This window comes from Bacillus rossius, chromosome 14 (genome assembly GCF_032445375.1).
Source record: "Bacillus rossius redtenbacheri isolate Brsri chromosome 14, Brsri_v3, whole genome shotgun sequence".
Classification (NCBI taxonomy): domain Eukaryota; kingdom Metazoa; phylum Arthropoda; class Insecta; order Phasmatodea; family Bacillidae; genus Bacillus; species Bacillus rossius.
In genome coordinates, this window is record NC_086341.1 from 17,447,610 (window position 1) to 17,465,419 (window position 17,810).

The 17,810-nt window shown below is 38.0% G+C and overlaps 1 protein-coding gene across 3 annotated transcripts in view; it reads right to left on the reverse strand.

Annotated features, from left to right (window-relative positions):
• LOC134538687 (meiotic recombination protein SPO11) overlaps nt 1–9,461 on the reverse strand; it is a 33,861-nt gene extending 24,400 nt beyond the window's left edge. Inside the window, exons 1-2 of one of the 3 annotated variants that reach the window (XM_063380114.1) lie at nt 9,115–9,378; nt 6,805–6,930 (exon numbers count right to left, since the gene is read on the reverse strand). In XM_063380114.1, coding sequence (XP_063236184.1) covers nt 6,805–6,930; nt 9,115–9,230 — 242 coding nt within the window. In that variant the 5' untranslated portion in view covers nt 9,231–9,378. Of the gene's footprint in view, nt 1–6,804; nt 6,931–9,114 lie in introns of all 3 variants that reach the window. The other 2 variants (XM_063380117.1, XM_063380116.1) reach the window with 2 other exon arrangements.
• Nucleotides 9,462–17,810: the final 8,349 nt, after the last annotated feature.

The window sequence follows — 17,810 nt, forward strand, 5'->3', positions numbered from 1 at the left end:
ATGTATTTTTAAATGGCATTCGTTAAATAAACATCACGATTAAAGCCATTATTTTCGTAACATAAGCCAGCCATAGACGAGCATTCTTTCCCGCAGGAATGATGATTCCGTGCAGAAAGAACGCTGGTGAATGGGTCACGAGAGGAATGCGTGGCATACGGGTTTCGCAGGAAATGTGCGTCACGCGGGTTTCTTGGATGGACTACGTTTCTAAATTCAAGCCGTTAGTGGGCACTTGCCTTTCCTTCAGTTCTCATCTGTTCCTGTAGGAAAAGCGTGTGATGCTTTAGGTGTTTGCATGAAATTTTCGGCAACAAGCGCTTCTGTTCAATTTTTTAAAGTGATGTAAATGTTTATTCAAATATTTATTTTCCCATTGTTATAGTGCTTCTTGTCAATTGAGTATATGGAGTCACAGGAGCATGTACATAATGAAGAACGTTTAACGCTCCTGGAGAGGGGGAATAGAAAGAGAGAGAGCGAGAGTGAATGCTGTTGTAAGGAACCAAGTAGAGAGTAAGAAAAAAATAAAGATCCTGACAGTTTGTAGTGTCGCCATATTTGTTTCAATTTTCAATACCCTTTTTGTATATTACAATTTAAATTGCAGAAACAAATCATGTTTCATAGACACATCAATAGTGAGTGTGTGTCATTTCTCTATGCCCACGAGGTCTCACCGCGTCACTTTTCTCCTTGGGGCGAACCCGTTCGCTTAATTAAATAAACAGCTTTTATCGTTGAACGATTTCATGATTTATTTCATGAAAATCTGCTCATAAAAAAGTTAGTTTTATAGACATTCAATAGGTCTCTAGGTGTGTCTCCCTCTCCCCACCTCCCCCTCCCCCCCTCTCCACCCTCAAATACTTGTAGGTTTCCAACCAATGGTGCTAGAAGGCTGTTAGACAGCTCATTTTAAATGTCATTGAATGGGCTTCAATTTGGTATGTTACATGACCAACTTCGGAAAAAAAAATATTTTTATTTGATTTCAAAATTTTTTATTTTGAATTTCTAAAAAAACATCATTTACTATTTTTTTTTAAAAAAAATCATGTTATTCCTAGATATATTGGTTAGATTTGTGAAAAATTTCAAGGTGGAGAATCGATGGGATCATGAGTAAATAAAAATGAGAATTTTAGTAGATGCTTAAGGGGTCATGGTAGATAAATAAATGCTTTAAGCGTCAGTTGGACGTTATAGGTTTTTGGAAGACAACTTTGAAAAACTGCAAAACAACAATCATACATAATGTTATTTGCCAACTTTATTAGCAGACGTCCCAAAAAAGACAATTCTCGAGCGTTGTTTCTTCCGCAGCAATTAAATGTTCGAAATTACCAAGGCATAAGTTTTGGCTTCAAGTAACCTTCAGTTTTTAATTAATACATTTAGCTCTGGTTTAGATACCATGCCGCCTTAAGAAATAGTTGCAGCAAGGAAGAGTAGCATAATTTTACATCAAATTTTGACTTAGTAAAGTATTCAAATTTTATCGTTATAGACAAAATTTTTTTTACAAATTATAAAGCACGGATAACAAATCTTACTTTACATTCATCCAGTGTTCTTTGATTAAAAATTTGATCAATATTGTCACGTAGCTCAAAATTGTCATTAATTTATTTAATTAATTTATTTGTTGATAATACAATTTTAAATTCGTTTCGCTAGTTCGGCACTTGGTTTCCCTCACGCTAAGATGGTGTAACACCTTTGTTTGATTTGGGTCTCCGCGGGGCTGGAAGAGTGCGAGTCTTGCACGTCTTTGTCTGGGAACGCAGGCGTGACCGCGTTTCAGCCAGGTCAGCTGTCACGTTGTTTGCTGCAGTTCCAGAGAAACGCGGAGCAGACTCGTTTACAGTTTTTTTTTTGAGGCCAGCTGGGAACGAGGTTGTGCGCACGCGCTTTGCGCAGGGCGAGTGTTGCAACCTGGTGGCCGGTTTTCTGACTACGTGGACAACTCGGCGCGGCCGACAGCGCGGCCGGCTTGTTGTAATAACTTTACGTGTTTGGAAAACACAGGAAAACTTCCCGTCAGGATGTTTTCCCCGTAGCGTTTTGCGGCCAAGCAAATGGCTTAAAAGAGATGTAAAATGTTTTCGCGGGGCTGTAATCCTGTGGAAGACTGTTATGCTGCCCAGCCGTGCGGTGACGTGGTAATGGTTAGGTGAGTGTAATCGAAATGGCGTCTGAGTGATGCCGGACTCTTAGCCTTCCGCACCTTCATGTTTCTTCGTAGTTAACTTTAAAATTCTCGTTTGGTGTATTATTTGCTCTCATAAATAATTTGTTTTAAAAACTTGGTGTTATTAACGTGTAATGAGTTGAGCACTACAGTTTCCTTTTTATTGTCAAGTATAAACTCGGTAATTTGTTTGTATCACGATCCTTGTCTTTTCATGTTTATGATGACGTTATAGACTTAAACTAAATAATTTGAAAAATCAGTTTCGAAGTAGTGAATGTTCTTAATAATTTTTAAAAATGAAGTTGTGCAAGAACTAATGAAGTTGGGTATCACTGGGTGGCCTAGAGGAAATTATAAGGATAATGTTAATGTGTTAGTACTCATAATGGAATCTTAATCTGAATGTTATTGTGGTATGTCTGGTTATTTAAGGCTTATAGCGGACATGGAAGGTGCCACATCATTTGTCAACTCTAATTGTTATCAATAAATGTTATGTGTTCTATTGTTTTTAGGTTTATCTTATTGTTTTCTCAGTATCCTGATTTTCTATTCTTGTATAAGAATACACCTACTAAGATCAATCCTCAGTGAAACGCTCTATGGCTAGTTAATGTTTTGAGTTTATAATTTATCTGAGCTACATTTTTGAAGAATATAACACACCCCCCCCTCCCTGAAAGTGAGACGTGACAATATGATAATACAAAGCACGTGATCTTGCTGAACAGATGTAGCATAGTTCAAAGCACATGATCTTGCTGAAAGGATGTAGCTTGTTATAACTGACAAAACATATAATTGCTCATGAAAAAAATCTGTTTAGTATATATTTAATTATTTACAGTTTTCACTTAGGTTGTGGCATACTTCATTCAAGCAGGCGTGATGTCTCTACAATGTCTTCTTTAGTGAGTGTAAAAGTTCTCCCAGTTGCTGTACAAAGTTCAACCTTTTTAAGAAGATCTCAAGTTCTAATGTCTAGTATATCGGCTCTTGGTGTTGGATAAAAAAAGGAAGCAGCAGGTCTTTTGGGATGTAAAAAACTGACTTTAACTTCATTATTCTCATTATTTTTTGCCAATATACATGCAAGCCACCAAAAGTTATCGTATTTCACAGTAACATGTTTTGTCAGTTATAACTTAGGCTACATCCTTTCAGCAAGATCATGTGCTTTGAACTTAGGCTACATCTGTTCAGCAAGATCACGTGCTTTGTATTATCATATTGATCAAATGTTTAATCAAAGAACACTGGATGAATGTAAGGTAAGATTTGTTATCCGTGCTTTATAATTTGTAAAAAAATTTTAGTCTATAACAATAAAATTTGAATACTTTACTAAGTCAAAATTTGATGTAAAATTATGCTACTCTTCCTTGCTGCAACTATTTCTCAAGGCGGCATGGTATCTAAACCAGAGCTAAATGCATTAATTAAAAACTGAAGGTTACTTGAAGCCAAAACTTTTGCCTTGGTAATTTCGAACATTTAATTGATGCGGAAGAAACAATGCTCGAGAATTGTCTTTTTGGGACGTCTGCTAATAAAGTTGGCAAATAACATTACGTATGTAGGATTGTTGTTTTTGCAGTTTTTCAATGTTGTCTTCCAAAAACCCATAACGTCCAACTGACGCTTAAAGCATTTATTTATCTACCATGCCCCCTTAAGCATCTACTAAACTTCTCATTTTTATTTACTCATGATCCCATTGATTCTCCACCTTGAAATTTGGCACAAATCTAACCAATATATGTAGGAATAACATACTTTTTTAAAAAAAAAAAATCGAAAATGGTGTTTTTTTAGAAATTCAATATTAAAAATTTGAAAACAAATAAAAATTATTTTTTTTTCCGAAGTTGGTCATGTTACATACCAAATTGAATCCCATTCAATGACCTTTAAAATGAGCTGTCAAACAGCCTTTTAGCACCATTAGTTGGAAACCTACAAGTATTTGAGTGATCAAAAAACATTGCTAAAATTGGCTATTTTTGCAATTTTCAAAAATTTATACAAAAAAAACTACTCAGAATTTTTTTTTTAGAAAAAATAGATTTATAATGTATTTAGTTGATATTACCAATATACAAAAAAAATGAAAATCTAAGGTGTAGAGGTTAAGGCCTCTGGTTGATTTTATATGGAATGACCCTTTATTAAGATCAGAAGAAAGAAACATAAATAGTTTTTCTTCTCGATTCATAAAAGGACTTTCATTCTTCAGAATAGGAACATCATTTTTTGCCGAAGGTGAAGCATCTTTTGTATGGCTGGTAAAGGAAACAGAACTTAGTTTCCTTTTCTTCTCTGTCTCTTTATCTAGGCCTTGATGGGCTCCACTTGAGCTTGTTGAAGCTTAGGAATTTTTTAAGAGGTTAGAGACACAGATTGTTTCTGATTTAATACCTCTCTCTTAAAAAAGCTAAGTAATGGTTGCCATTGCTCAAAAACCCTCAACAAACTTCTTCTAAGAGAAAGCCATCTTGAACACACATGTCTCAGAATTTTCTTGGCTTCTGTATCGTGCAGATCTTGAAACTTGAGTAACCTTTCTTTACTCTTGGAACTCTTCTCCAAATAATAAAAAATATCTACAAGCATGTCATCGACTTTTACTGGCAGAGAAATTGCAGCTTTTTCTGCAGCTAAGTTTATTAGATGACAAACACAGCCAATCTCAATAAGCCCAGGGTGTTTTGCCTTCAACACTGCTGCGACACCAATTTTATGCCCTATCATAACAGCTGCATTGTCTGAGTAAAATGCAATGCAGTGTTCAATGGGAATACCATTACATTCAAATTGGGAAAGCACTAAATTACCAATATTCCGTCCAGTGCAGTCACCTTCCAGAACAGGAATGGAAAGAACAACATTTACAATTTTATGCTGTGCTTCATCATAAAACGTAACTACAATAGGATACAACTTAAAACTAGTATCGTTGCTACCATCAGTTACGACTGAAAACGGCCCACTTTTTAAGAACTGCACTACTCCGGATTTTGCATCCAAAGCCATCTGTTCAATAATAGAAGTTATGGTACGCCCACATCCATATTACTTGGCATTTTCCGAGTCTGGGAACATTTTTTTGACAAGTGCACCTGCATGATCTGCGGCCGGTAGAGGAATGTTATGCTCTATCAAAAATGAAGTAAATAAACACACAGCTCGCGTAATGTCTAGATCTGCACCCCCAGATTTAACAAAGAACCTTGAAAGTTTGTGATTATCTTCTTGGCATTTTACGTTGGATAAATGCCTCACACTTTTGATGTGCACGCTGATGATGTCACTTTTACCGCCAAGCGATATGTTGATGTCGCATCTGCATATCTTACAAAATCCTAACCTTTCCCCTTTGTCAGAATTTAAAATGCATGGAAACTCTGCACTATACGTATATCGGAATGTCTGGTAATAATATTGTTTTTTCATACTCATCTTTGAAAACATAATGCAGACAGTTTGTGCTTCATAACCTGTCATAAATGCCTAAACGAGGCAACGGCAATAGCCCGTAACAAAGTAAAAAAATTCGTAAACAGTTGTTTCACGTTGCACTCGTAACCACAGCGTATTTTGCCAGTTTATATGTATTTGAAATTCAAATTTTAATACGTAATAGCAGATCGTAAATTATAAATCAAAATCACCTATCTTAACTAACCGTCTAACAAACAAGTGACGACGTACTCTCTGTAGAACTGTGTAATCAAGAGAAAAAAAAACAATCAATAGTCATAAGCACAACACGTGATACATCGATCGACATGAATGTTGAATCGATTTGGAAGACACCGACTTTCTTTTACCGCGAAGCTATTTTAATTACAAAAATAGGAAGAATTCAGACAATTTCAGAAAATCCTAAAGAGCAGTTATAATTCGGAAGACTTCCGGAAAAATCGGAAAGGTTGGCAGGTATGCATACCTATATATTTATTATTCTCTAAATTTTATTTAATTTTTCAAATTTAAACTGAACTTAATTGACTGTGTTGACTATCTTTTACCAGCCCTTTTATTATTTTATTGTAGTTAATTATTTGCATGCAATTAAAGACTATTTTTTAATGATGCCAAAGAAGTATAACTTCTCACACGAGTACATAAGTACACGCACCCATTCGTAGTTACGTTACGATTTTTCAGGCGCAAACTAGCCCCCTCAGAGAGGTGCTTTTTGATTCCAGGGGGGCCGTGCCCATGATGTCAAGTATTAATAGGTTAACAATGTGTGTAAATTTGTAAAATAATATTCATAGTAGTATTTGTAACAAAAATAACTAAACAAGGCATTAAATAAGTAAAATGCACGAGATAGTGGTATTCTCTTTGTGATCTTTGGAAAGTAAAGTTAAAAAGAAAATTATAATAACCCTGTAGCTTATCAATAAATGTTATCCGGACCTCCTACGGATTTCTACCCATGCTTCACAAAATGTGCTGTGAACTTACACAAGAATCGGCGTAAATCAACCACAAGAATGGAATGGTAGTTAAACCCAACATGATTCGACCAATATAGGAACTCAAAAATGTGTTCTCCCCTTCCCCTAACAATTCAGGCGAAAGAGAAAAATCTGCACCTGTCTGTAAAAACTGTGTTGTCCCAGTCGCGCTGATTTCGAATTTGAAGCAACGGTGAAGTCAATCGAGCTGCACTCTCCATCACACCAAAGATTACGTTTTCAATCTGTTCAATAATGTTGTTTCTGGAACAAAAAATAAAATTAACAAATTTTGTTAAATGGTCCTCACATATTTTAAAACATTTTTTTTATAAAGTAAAAAAAAAATTGAGAGACTTATATGGTTTTAAGGGCCATGAATTATATTTAAAGAATTAAAGGATTTTTCAAAAAACTTTGAGGTTTTGTTAACTATCTTTTGTAAATTCTTCTGAAGGTTACTATCAATTAAATCTGGTTCAAGTATGCCAACACCTCCCAGAACACACTACTTACATAAAGTGCCGTTTTCCAAATTTTTAACTTGTATAGTAGTCCACCAGCTTTCAGTTTCATTTCTGTAATTGTTCACAAATATTCTGCAGCCCATTTAGTCATGCATGTAAATTTTTACTGGTTATTTAGTGGCAGAATGCCGAAGATATTTAAAACAAAAGATTAATAAAGTTTACATCTAATGCATAATGCTGCCAAATTTCCTGTGGTTGTGAGATCAGATTCTGACCCCAATGACATTAAAATCATGTGGTAATTAACTAGGAGACAAGCACATCAAAAAAGAAGCAAAAAAACTGAAAATGTTTTTTCTTTACTTTATGACATTTTGGTAAATATGTAGTTGAGCGGTATTTGCGGAAAAAAAATGTTAAAAATCCGAAAATACCTTTATTAGATGCTCTTCAACTTCCTCTTTTCATTAAAAGCGGCGGAGGTAAGAAATTCCAAATACTTTAGGAGATATCGAATTTTTAAATTTCATCATATGTAGTTGAGCGGTATTTGCGAAAATAAATGTTAAAAATACGAAAATACCTTTATTAGATGCTTTTCAACTTCCTCTTTTCATTAAAAGCGGCGGAGGAAAGAAATTCCAAATACTTTAGGAGATATCGCCGTTCTTATTTTGCTATTCAAGACCTGTGTAATCAATCGACCTTGGCCATTTTTTTATTGCCATGTGTTTGTGAATGCCTAATTAATGAAAATGGTCGATTAGGTCAGGTTAGATACATTATAAATACTTTGAAAATAAGTGTACATTAAAAATAATATGAATTAATTTCAATGGTTCTTTAGTTTTAAAGTATTTATAATGTAATTGACCTGACCTAACAAACCGGGACAAAGGATGAACAGTAGGAACTCACGTAATTTTTTTTTACTTATTACTTGCGCAACAGTATCCAAATAAATAAAACATTAAAATTTGAAACGTTAAACACTCGCCTAAGTTGGAGGCGGTAATTAAACACCGTTTTAAACAATAAATGAACTAAATAATCACGTATTGGTTCATTTGAATTCTGGCCTATCACGAACAATCACGTGACATCATTATCCAATAAAAAAATATATACTTGTAAACAAGAAACAATGGCGAAAGCCACATGAATGACCTGGTATAATTGTGATGAAATTTAAAAATTTGATATCTCCTAAAGTATTTGGAATTTCTTACCTCCGCCGCTTTTAATGAAAAGAGGAAGTTAAAGAGCATAGAATAAAAGTATTTTTGGATTTTTAACATTTTTTTTCGCAAATACCGCCCAACTACATATTTACCGACATTTTATTATTCATTCTGAAAAACAGCAAAGCTACTGATATTTTATTTTATTACCATGTGGTGCAGAGATTATTATTTTCCAGTAGCAAGTTTAAGAAAGGATACTTCCATATTGGGCAAACGGTTGTTAGTAGTACATGACAGTTCAGTAGTTTAAGTGAGCTACATTTTAACTGGCAATTCCTAACCAAACTTCTATTAATCCAAATAACCTAGCATAACAAACTATTTAGTTATATTTAATGAGCTAAGCTAACCTAACCAACCGTCGACAATATTACTAAGAATATTTAAATTTAATTGAACTAACCCAACTATCATTCCCAGATAATCAGTATTTGCTTTTTATTAAACATAACCACTCGTTAATGGTATTTTGCTACTGTAAAGTATCACACTGGCCTCTCTGAGAATGTAAACCATTCAAGTTTAAAAAGCATATCGGATATTTTCAGAATAGAGGCTCAACTTCAGAATTACCTTCCTATAGGATACACCAGTCTTTAAAATATTTTTTTTGTAAACTCTTTAACATTATAGACAGACAACCCTCTTGTAATTTTAGTATGTTATATTCAAACAAGTCAATTTTTACCATAAACATACATTCACTATGAAGAGCGTAAGAAAATTATCTTAACCTTCTCTCTATTTGCTGTTCCACAGACTTTTTAATTTGATGCGGAATTTTCTTGAAGTTGTAACTTGCATGCAGTTCTTTTTCGTACGCTTCCAAGGCATCCATAACTTCTTCCATGTTTCAACTATTATTTGAGATCATACGTCAAAGCATGAATAATGAAATTCTATTTTAGAATTATATTAATCATTTCAGATTTACTTAATGCAATTCCATTAATCCGTCAGTTTGAAGTGAAAGATCTAACCGACAATATTTGAATTTTTTTGTAGCATTTGTCGTTCAGTGTGGCCATAAATATTTTCTAATCATTCCCGATATTTGTCACACTCACAAGAGTAATTCAAATTGTTCTTCTTTTTTTTAAAATACCATTTAACATTTTCCTTTCAGATATGAAAAGATTGTTACAGAAAAAATATTAAAGTATTTTTCTGCCACACACCGCACAGATGTTAGGATTAAGAATTTTTAAAACGATAATTCACAATCCCGTATCCCATGATTTATTTAGCATATAGTGTATGACCAACATATAAAATTCGACATCGAACCACCTGGCACAGCTGAAAGCCAAGTATCGTTCCCCATAATAGCCAGCCTCTAAAGCAAAAATAAACTCACCATTTAACTATAGAGGTCAAAAAAAGCAATCATCACAACCTCGAGAACAGTCAGTAAAAAAACAATCCAATTTTTTTCAAACTTTCCATTATTTATTATTTCAAGCAATTGCAAAAGGACTTTTAGCTGTAATGCAAATTGATTATGTATTATTAAGGCAAGTATGCCACTTCATATTATCTAAATACAAAGTTCTTCTAGTTAATTTTTTTTTTGTGCATTCTAGCACGAGGTGGCATTGTCTCTTCCCTTTCGCCATTACTTTCCAGCAGTCTTCAGATTGTGACCCAGGGCAGACACACTGTTCGTGGGGAACCTTCAACTTCGCATACTGACAATAGACATAATCCTAGTCGATCTATTGGTACATCTATTCGCTTCGCGATACCTAGCTGCACTGCGCTGCACCATAATCATTCCCATTACTAAAGCAGTTGCGCACACGTCCCTGTAAGCCAACGATGCGGCAAAATAGCCTGTGCGACCAGATAGAAAGTACTGAATTACATCGTAAGAGTAATATCTCTTAAGGAGTAGCAATTCCACTTGTCGGAATGTGCCAATTATGTAGAATGGTAATTACATGTAAATAAAACTAGGTGTTCCAAAACCCCTCTACTACAGTATGTATTATTTTTAATTTGTCAGTCAATTATCAGTGTAGTATGCTGTGCCATCACCCGACCTCTGTAGAAGGCCCGGGAAGTACCTGACGGGCTCTACGGGCATTGCGGTGCTGCTGTTGTCCGGGGGCGGGGGACCACCAGGCTAGTGGGACATTAGGCCGTTGGTAATGGGTCGCGGTTACGCTGCCCCCGCATGCCCCACCAGGTATGCGGCTGGGAATCTACCCTGAAACTCCCTGCTTGGCTGTGAGGCCGCTCGGCCGGGTGGAGGACAGAATGGTACGGAATAATCGTAGACGACACAGTTTATATTAAATTGGCTTTTAATCCATGGACTTCTCCGGTGGTATGCATGGGTACGCTGTACTCCATACACATACACTACGCGGTGGCAGAACCGCTACAAAAGCTAGGTTAGTGCGCTATGCAGCATCTGAGCCATTGTAATATTACACTAACACATGCTGATTACAAAACAAAACACAACACTAACATAACACTGTGAATTTGCCGTGGGGACGTGCAAACGAGTTAGCTGGAGTCAGCCAGTGCCATAAATTGCGTGGTCCACGACGTGGTGCGGAATCGCCAAGGAAACGGTCGAGATAAGCCCGAGTCCACGAAATACCCGCTGAGTTTACATGAGCAGCAATGAATTAAAAAGATTTGGTTATTAAATCAAGTACAGAGTGAACGATCGGTGGAACAAAATTGAAGGCTGCTCATGGACACACGTCTTGACTCGGCGTGGAGTGGTTGCAGACTGCCGAACATGGCCGCCTCGCAAGGGAGGGAAAGTTTCACTTCCTTTGTGAGTCGGCGCCAAAAACTTATATCAACTTAATTTGCTCTATTATAAGCTAAAAACACATTCCAGGTGCTCAATTAAAAGGTAGCACCTGATAATTGGGTGCTTAAGGCTTAACAACTGTTTTGTAGTATTTAATTATTTGAATTGTAGCATCAAGTTGGCGACTGTAAATTTATTAACATATTGTCTCACTGTGAAATGTTTTAGTTGGATTTCTCCTAATCTGACTCGATCATGGTCACGGGCACTTTAATTAAGGCCAGTGGCCGCGGTGACTGGTAATGTGGTTCGTTGTCTACTCTGTGCATGCTGTGCTCGCACGGAGTAGCTACGACACACTTGTTTAATGCCTGTGAATTAATAATTGTGTCCTAATGTCTTGTTCCTTAATTGTTTTATGGGGTCGAACGCCTGGGGTTTCGTGCCCTGAGGTTTATTTTGTCTAGTGGGGTCACGCCCGAGGCGCTCGCCTGACTCTTTCCCGCTGGGCTAGGGGTGCACTCCGAAAACGGGATATGGTACTAGCAGTGCGGAGCATGGGCTTAGAGGCCATGGTCAGGACGATGTCAGCTGCCTAGAAACAATGTAATCACACTTAGTCAAATTCTTAGTCTTCGAGCCTAGTGATATTTTGGGGCCGTCGACTCATGAACACAGCTAGCTTACGGACATTTTCAGCAAACTAGTACCAGAAACATCACTAGACCCACTCCTGGTTTCGACACCAAAACTGCAGGTGATGTCAAATTATATACTCTATTTTCCTTCAGTGGCACATTGTGAATAAAACAAATCACAATTCAATAACTAAACTTTACATTTTAGTTAATGTTATACCGCCCTGGGCAGTAAGCTAAGGTCACATGCCAGTACCATCGGCTGTGTGCCAAAATACTGGAATGCATTCTGAATCTGATTACTGTTGTCAATGGATGCCATATTTATGATGTTTGAGACAGCTTAAAATGAAAGAAAGATGAAGATGATCTTAAAGTGTAAATTTTGTCTTTGTTTTTCAACATATATTTAAAACATACTGCCATCCAGATTTTTTAAGTAAGCTCTTTTTTGACATAACTTCTGCTTCATGCACGCAGAACACCACAGAGTCCTTGTGTGCAATCCAGCTCAAGCCACTTAAGACCCAAATTCCTCTGTGTGCTGATTGAAGCGACTATGACGAATGCTCAGTGCTACAATAAAGAACCAGTATCATCACCCCTGAACTAAACTAATATTTCCTATGTGTTCAATATATCTCATTTTCCTTGTCTTATTCAAGTGTGTGCGAGAGATGTGTCCTGGACGAGCCCATCTTCGTCCAGACTGATGCCAGCCAGGATGGAATGGGTATGGTGCTCTACCAGGTGGTAGTGATGGGGAATGGCAGGTAGCAGAGTATGCCAGCACCAAGTTCGGCCTGCAGAACGATGCTATCATGTGAATGAGCAGTAGTGTCTCGCGGTGGTGTAGTCCATCAAATGTTACCGGAACCATTGAGGGGAGAATGTTCACCCTTTGCATATACAGCCATAGTCTGTGGTGGTTGTTGGACTCCACCCAGAGCCAGAAAGTAAAGTTCACCCGCTAGGCGCTCGTGATCCAAAATTTCACCTTCCATGTCGAGAATGTTCCTGGCCTAGAGAACCTGCTGGCAAACAAGCTGTCCTGTCACCCGGACCCAGCTTCCATCTTCCAGGACACTCAAGGATGAGGTGACTTATCGCCCCCATCCCACCTGCCAACCAAAAACCCCATAGCATCACCTCCGGCGATGCTCTACGCCACTGCAGGTCGATCTCACTGCACGAATGTAGGTCCTGCCCACTTTGACCACCCTAGTAGAATGTGTACAATGGGCACACCAGGGTGACCCAGACACGCAGTGTGATCTGGCCGCATGTGGAGATAGAACCTTACCACATCAGCACAACTTGGACAAGGTCCTACAGAATAGGTTACCTACCAGGTGAAATGGACAACTGGCAGACCCACATAACCCCACTGCACAGCAAATAGTGCTGTAGTACTTCCACAACTATGACCTAGCAGGTCATCTGGGGACAGGTCAGACTCAGAGGGAGGCGAAGAAGTTGTTTCCACTGGCCGGGTGTAGCACGTGGTGTCTGCAACTGCGTGCGCGATTGTCAACCCTGCCAGCAGTGCAAGGCCCGTCGAGCGGATGGAGTTGAATAGTAACGCCCCAGGTGGCTAGAGGAGTTGTTCCATATGGTAGTCCTAGATTTAATATGCCCCTCCCTTTGCACATCATGGGGCAAGCAGTTCCTTGGCATGTTCACACGATGGTAGGTAGCGTTCGCTGTATCCAATATGCAAGCAGGTGACAATAGCTACCCTTCTTGACAATGAGGCATTTCATCATTATGGGTATCCAAGGATGCTACTCAATGATAACAGGTTTATGGAAGGCAGAGTGATGCTGCTGGGACATAGAGTATCACACCAACCCGATGTATCCCAGGACGAATCCAACAGAGCATCGCACCTAAGCTTAGGGAAAGATCACTCGAAATGTGATGTTCACCTCCCCAAGCTGCTATATTGCCTGTAGTGGTGGACCAATGCCGTTATAGGTCACTCCTCCGCGAAGTTGCTCCACGATCAAAATCTCGCCCTGCAGGGTGAACTCTGCATCGCCAAAGCAGCCAGGGCGGTCACACATCCCCGCGTCGACCTTAGGGAAGAGTCACAGTGACACCAAGCTCAGTTCCTGGCCACCTGAACCCCACATTCAACAAATCCCCCAACACCACTGGAGCCCAGGCACCGCCTGTCATCTGGCAGTAAGGGCTATTGCAAGGGGCTGAGCCCCTAATAGGCTGCCCCGGGAGGTACTGCAAGGGCTGGAGACCACCACCTACTAGATACGATTACGAAACATCAGGTTAACGAAAATCCACAGGTTCTACTTAATTCTTGTCCTTCCCACTGGCAACCTGAATGTCCCTGCCATGAATGAAGGGCACATGGAACAACCAGCCCACAAGTAGCCCGAAGCAACTCACCAACCCACCATCACTTGTACCACATCACGGAAACACATGCAATTACAGTGACATTTTCTCCGTGTTCCACTTTTGTCATAAAATCCACATCCCATGATTCTATTTTAGCTTCAACATTGGGTAGTCTGTTGTTCATTGGCCAGCCAATTTTATCTTGATTACAAATACTTTCTGGCCCACCTTCAAGGTTACACTTTATTGTCATCTGTTTTAAGTGATCATAAAACTCGACAACCTTTCCATGAGCATTCTATTTATTTCGCATGAGACAGACACTGGGCTTTCCTTATTGGCAGTTCTGGGTGCCACTTGATAAAGCCCTGAAACCAATATGGACAATCAATTTTTCATATTATATTTGCGTTGAATTCCACACATGATAATATAGTGTATTGATTTTGGAATCACGCCAAAAACCTCTTCATGCCAAGTATATTAGTCTTGCTGCCATTGCTTTTTAAAAATCAGATGACAGAACCTACACTGGAGATTGGCGCATCTTCAGAAGGAGATTATTATATATTTTTTTAAGTGAATAAAAAGGCACACCATTCATATCTGCAACTTTTCTTTGACAGCCTTTATTGTTTCGTCCATAACAACTGCTGACCAGGAGCCATGTGAATTTTTCTTAAATAGTTCATTGACATCTATAACACAAAAAAACCTACTAGTTGCAATGTTGATATTATTGTCAGTGTAGTTAACCACCCATGATAAGAATGAACAATGAATCAATATACCTGATTTTATGTTTCATCACTTATATTATTGTGATGTAAATTCTGTGGCAATAAAGCCTAGTCCCCCACCCCACCAGTACCAACCCCGCTGGTGGAACACACCCCTCGCCCAGCCCACTCCAGTCAAGCAAACAACTGTGCAAGAATGCAAGTAACAGTCCAGTGTTTTGGGTAATTACCACTTCGGTGTCACATAATAATAAAAAAGTTGTATAGTAATTAAATCGAGTAGTTACAAGTATCACACAGTCTCCATTTCGACTAATTATGTAACATTTCTAAGCCTTCAGCCATTCGCATTCAACATAAGGGATTTACTCAAGGGAAATGTAAAATTTTATCATTGAAGTTTCATATAAGTATTAGTCCTTTTTTTTGTGGGTTTTGGTGCGAGGTGATACTGTCTCCCTTCATCGCACCATCCCTTACCAGCAATTTTCATCAGCTCATGGCCTGGGGCGGACGTACTATTCCATGGGGAGCTAACATCTTTGCTTTAATAACTCGTAACTTTGGTAATTATAATTGCATCGACCTTTTTAATTTTTTTAATGATTACTCCCCATGTGTCCCCAGGTAATTTTTACGGTGCGGGGTATGAAACGGCTGGTTTTCACTTTTACCTCGCCACATGACAATTCCAACATGTGGTTAATCGTATGCTGCACTGGCCGACTCCAGATGTTCCTTGAGATCTGTGTCAGTTTCCATATAATTATTCGGCTAGGGACAACTGAATGAAAAGAGATGACCTCTTTTAAGAGGCGGTTATTAACTTTAATGTGTATGAATAATATTTCCTGTTGTTAACACAATGTGGGAATCATTTTTGTTTCATTAGGCTGATGTAATTTTAATGTAGTACAAAAAAAATTGTTTAAACTTTAGATTCGTTTGAAAAATCTTAAACCTTTCCAAAATAAACTACACATTCGCCAGGATAATCAGTTTTTGCATCAACACGGCCAGTTCCGTAAATGTTTTATGGTAAAGATTGACAGGAAATGATGAATGTTAGTAATTTTTTAAATTGTGTTACGAATATTTAAAATATATTGCATGATTAACTAGAACCAAATACTACAAAACACACGAAGCCTATTGTGCAGTGAACCATTTAATCCCAACAGCACTGAACCGAGATACCTCAAATCACATAAACGTAAATTCGTTTAGCCTATTCATCCGTCCTAGCAAAATTAGAAAGACAATTGCAGAGTGAGATGATTGCGCAATGACAACTACGTGAAAAATCATAGTATGTCAAACAATATCGAAATACCAGCACACAATCTTAGGTAACATAGTATGATAAAACTTACTTCCAAAAGGTTTTTTTCCACCATCCGATTGCGTACTTACACTCACAACGCCAGGTTTTACCAAAGTGGCCGTACTTACGGCATTCTCCCTGTGGTACATGAAAGCTTCGACAGGTAGCAGCACTCTTCAGTGGTTGGGCAATATAGTACGTTCTTCTCTCGCTAGGTAGCACCAAATGAACGAAAGACCCTGTTTACCCCATGACCCGAGTTTCCCGAAGTGATTGCCCTAGACTTTGCATGTCCGTAGGTTTTACGTCTGCGAAGACCCTCCCCTGGAATAATTAACTTGAACTAAATTTTAAGCCAACTTAGAACTTAAGCTCCGACGATGGTTTTTGCTGATCTGTCTTAAGAAATTTTAATATTCTTTCCTGAAAAAATATTATCGGATTCACTTTCATAAGTACCTACATCCGACTATATTCCAATGGAATCGCATGATTATACGCGGCAATAAGTAAAATATATAAAAGTTCTCTAATATTCAGGGGTGCAACAACTAAATTTCCAAAAAGGGGGGGGGGGGGGCAATATACCTTTTTATAAAGAATCATCGATTCCCCCTATTGAAGCGGGGGGTCCGTGAGTCTTCCCCCGGGAAAATTTGTATTTAAAGGTAGAAAATGGTGATATTTAAGCAGTTTTATTATCTAAAAATTGATTACACAGCACTTTCTTTGCCCCCGTTTGCCCCCACTTCAAGGTTTCAGAGGGGGGCAAAACACCCTTGCCCCCCCTGTTGTTGCGCCCCTGCTAATATTAAATCATAAGTTGAAATCGGCACTACCAGAGCTTCAATTTACATGCTAAAAATATTTATTTCCATTTTATCAATGTTCTTATGTTTTGAAAGACCACTAGACAAACAAGTAAAATAAAAATTTAAAAAAAAAACACCCCGCAATGTCTAAATAAAAAAACTAATAAATAATGTTTTAGTTAATTGGGGTGAAATAAAATAACGTGAGTGAGATTCGTTGTTTCAATTCATCCATCGTGTCGGAGCCGAAGAGTTACAAAAGAGAATACATTTGCTTTTGACCGCGCGAATCGAATATGAGTATTCTAATGATCGATTCAGAGTATGCGTCTCCAAGTAACAGCCCGGTGGTAGAAAAGCAGACGTTAAATCTGGAGTTATTCGTGGCAGTATGAGTCTGCACTGATTTAACGGAGGCGAAGGAATAACACAACTCCCGCTCTGGAACCTAAGAAGAAAATTTTTTTTAATCGGATGAAAAAATAACTGTCGGAAATAAAATACACGACTTCTTTAGACCCACCACTAAGAAATCCTGACCACTAGATATTACCCAATGTGACTGGAGCTTGCGTGGAGAAAAGTTACCCAGCCTGAAATAATTCTGATATCTCGACTGAATCTAAAATAGTATAGCCAAAACTTTTTACAAATAAAAATAAAACTTGGCCTACAATAATTTCCTGCGTAAAATCATTTAGCCTTGTAAGAGACAGACATTTGAGATTGGAAGGTAGGTGTGGGGGGCAGCTTTTCCCCGAAGGAAGAAAAAAACAAGAACA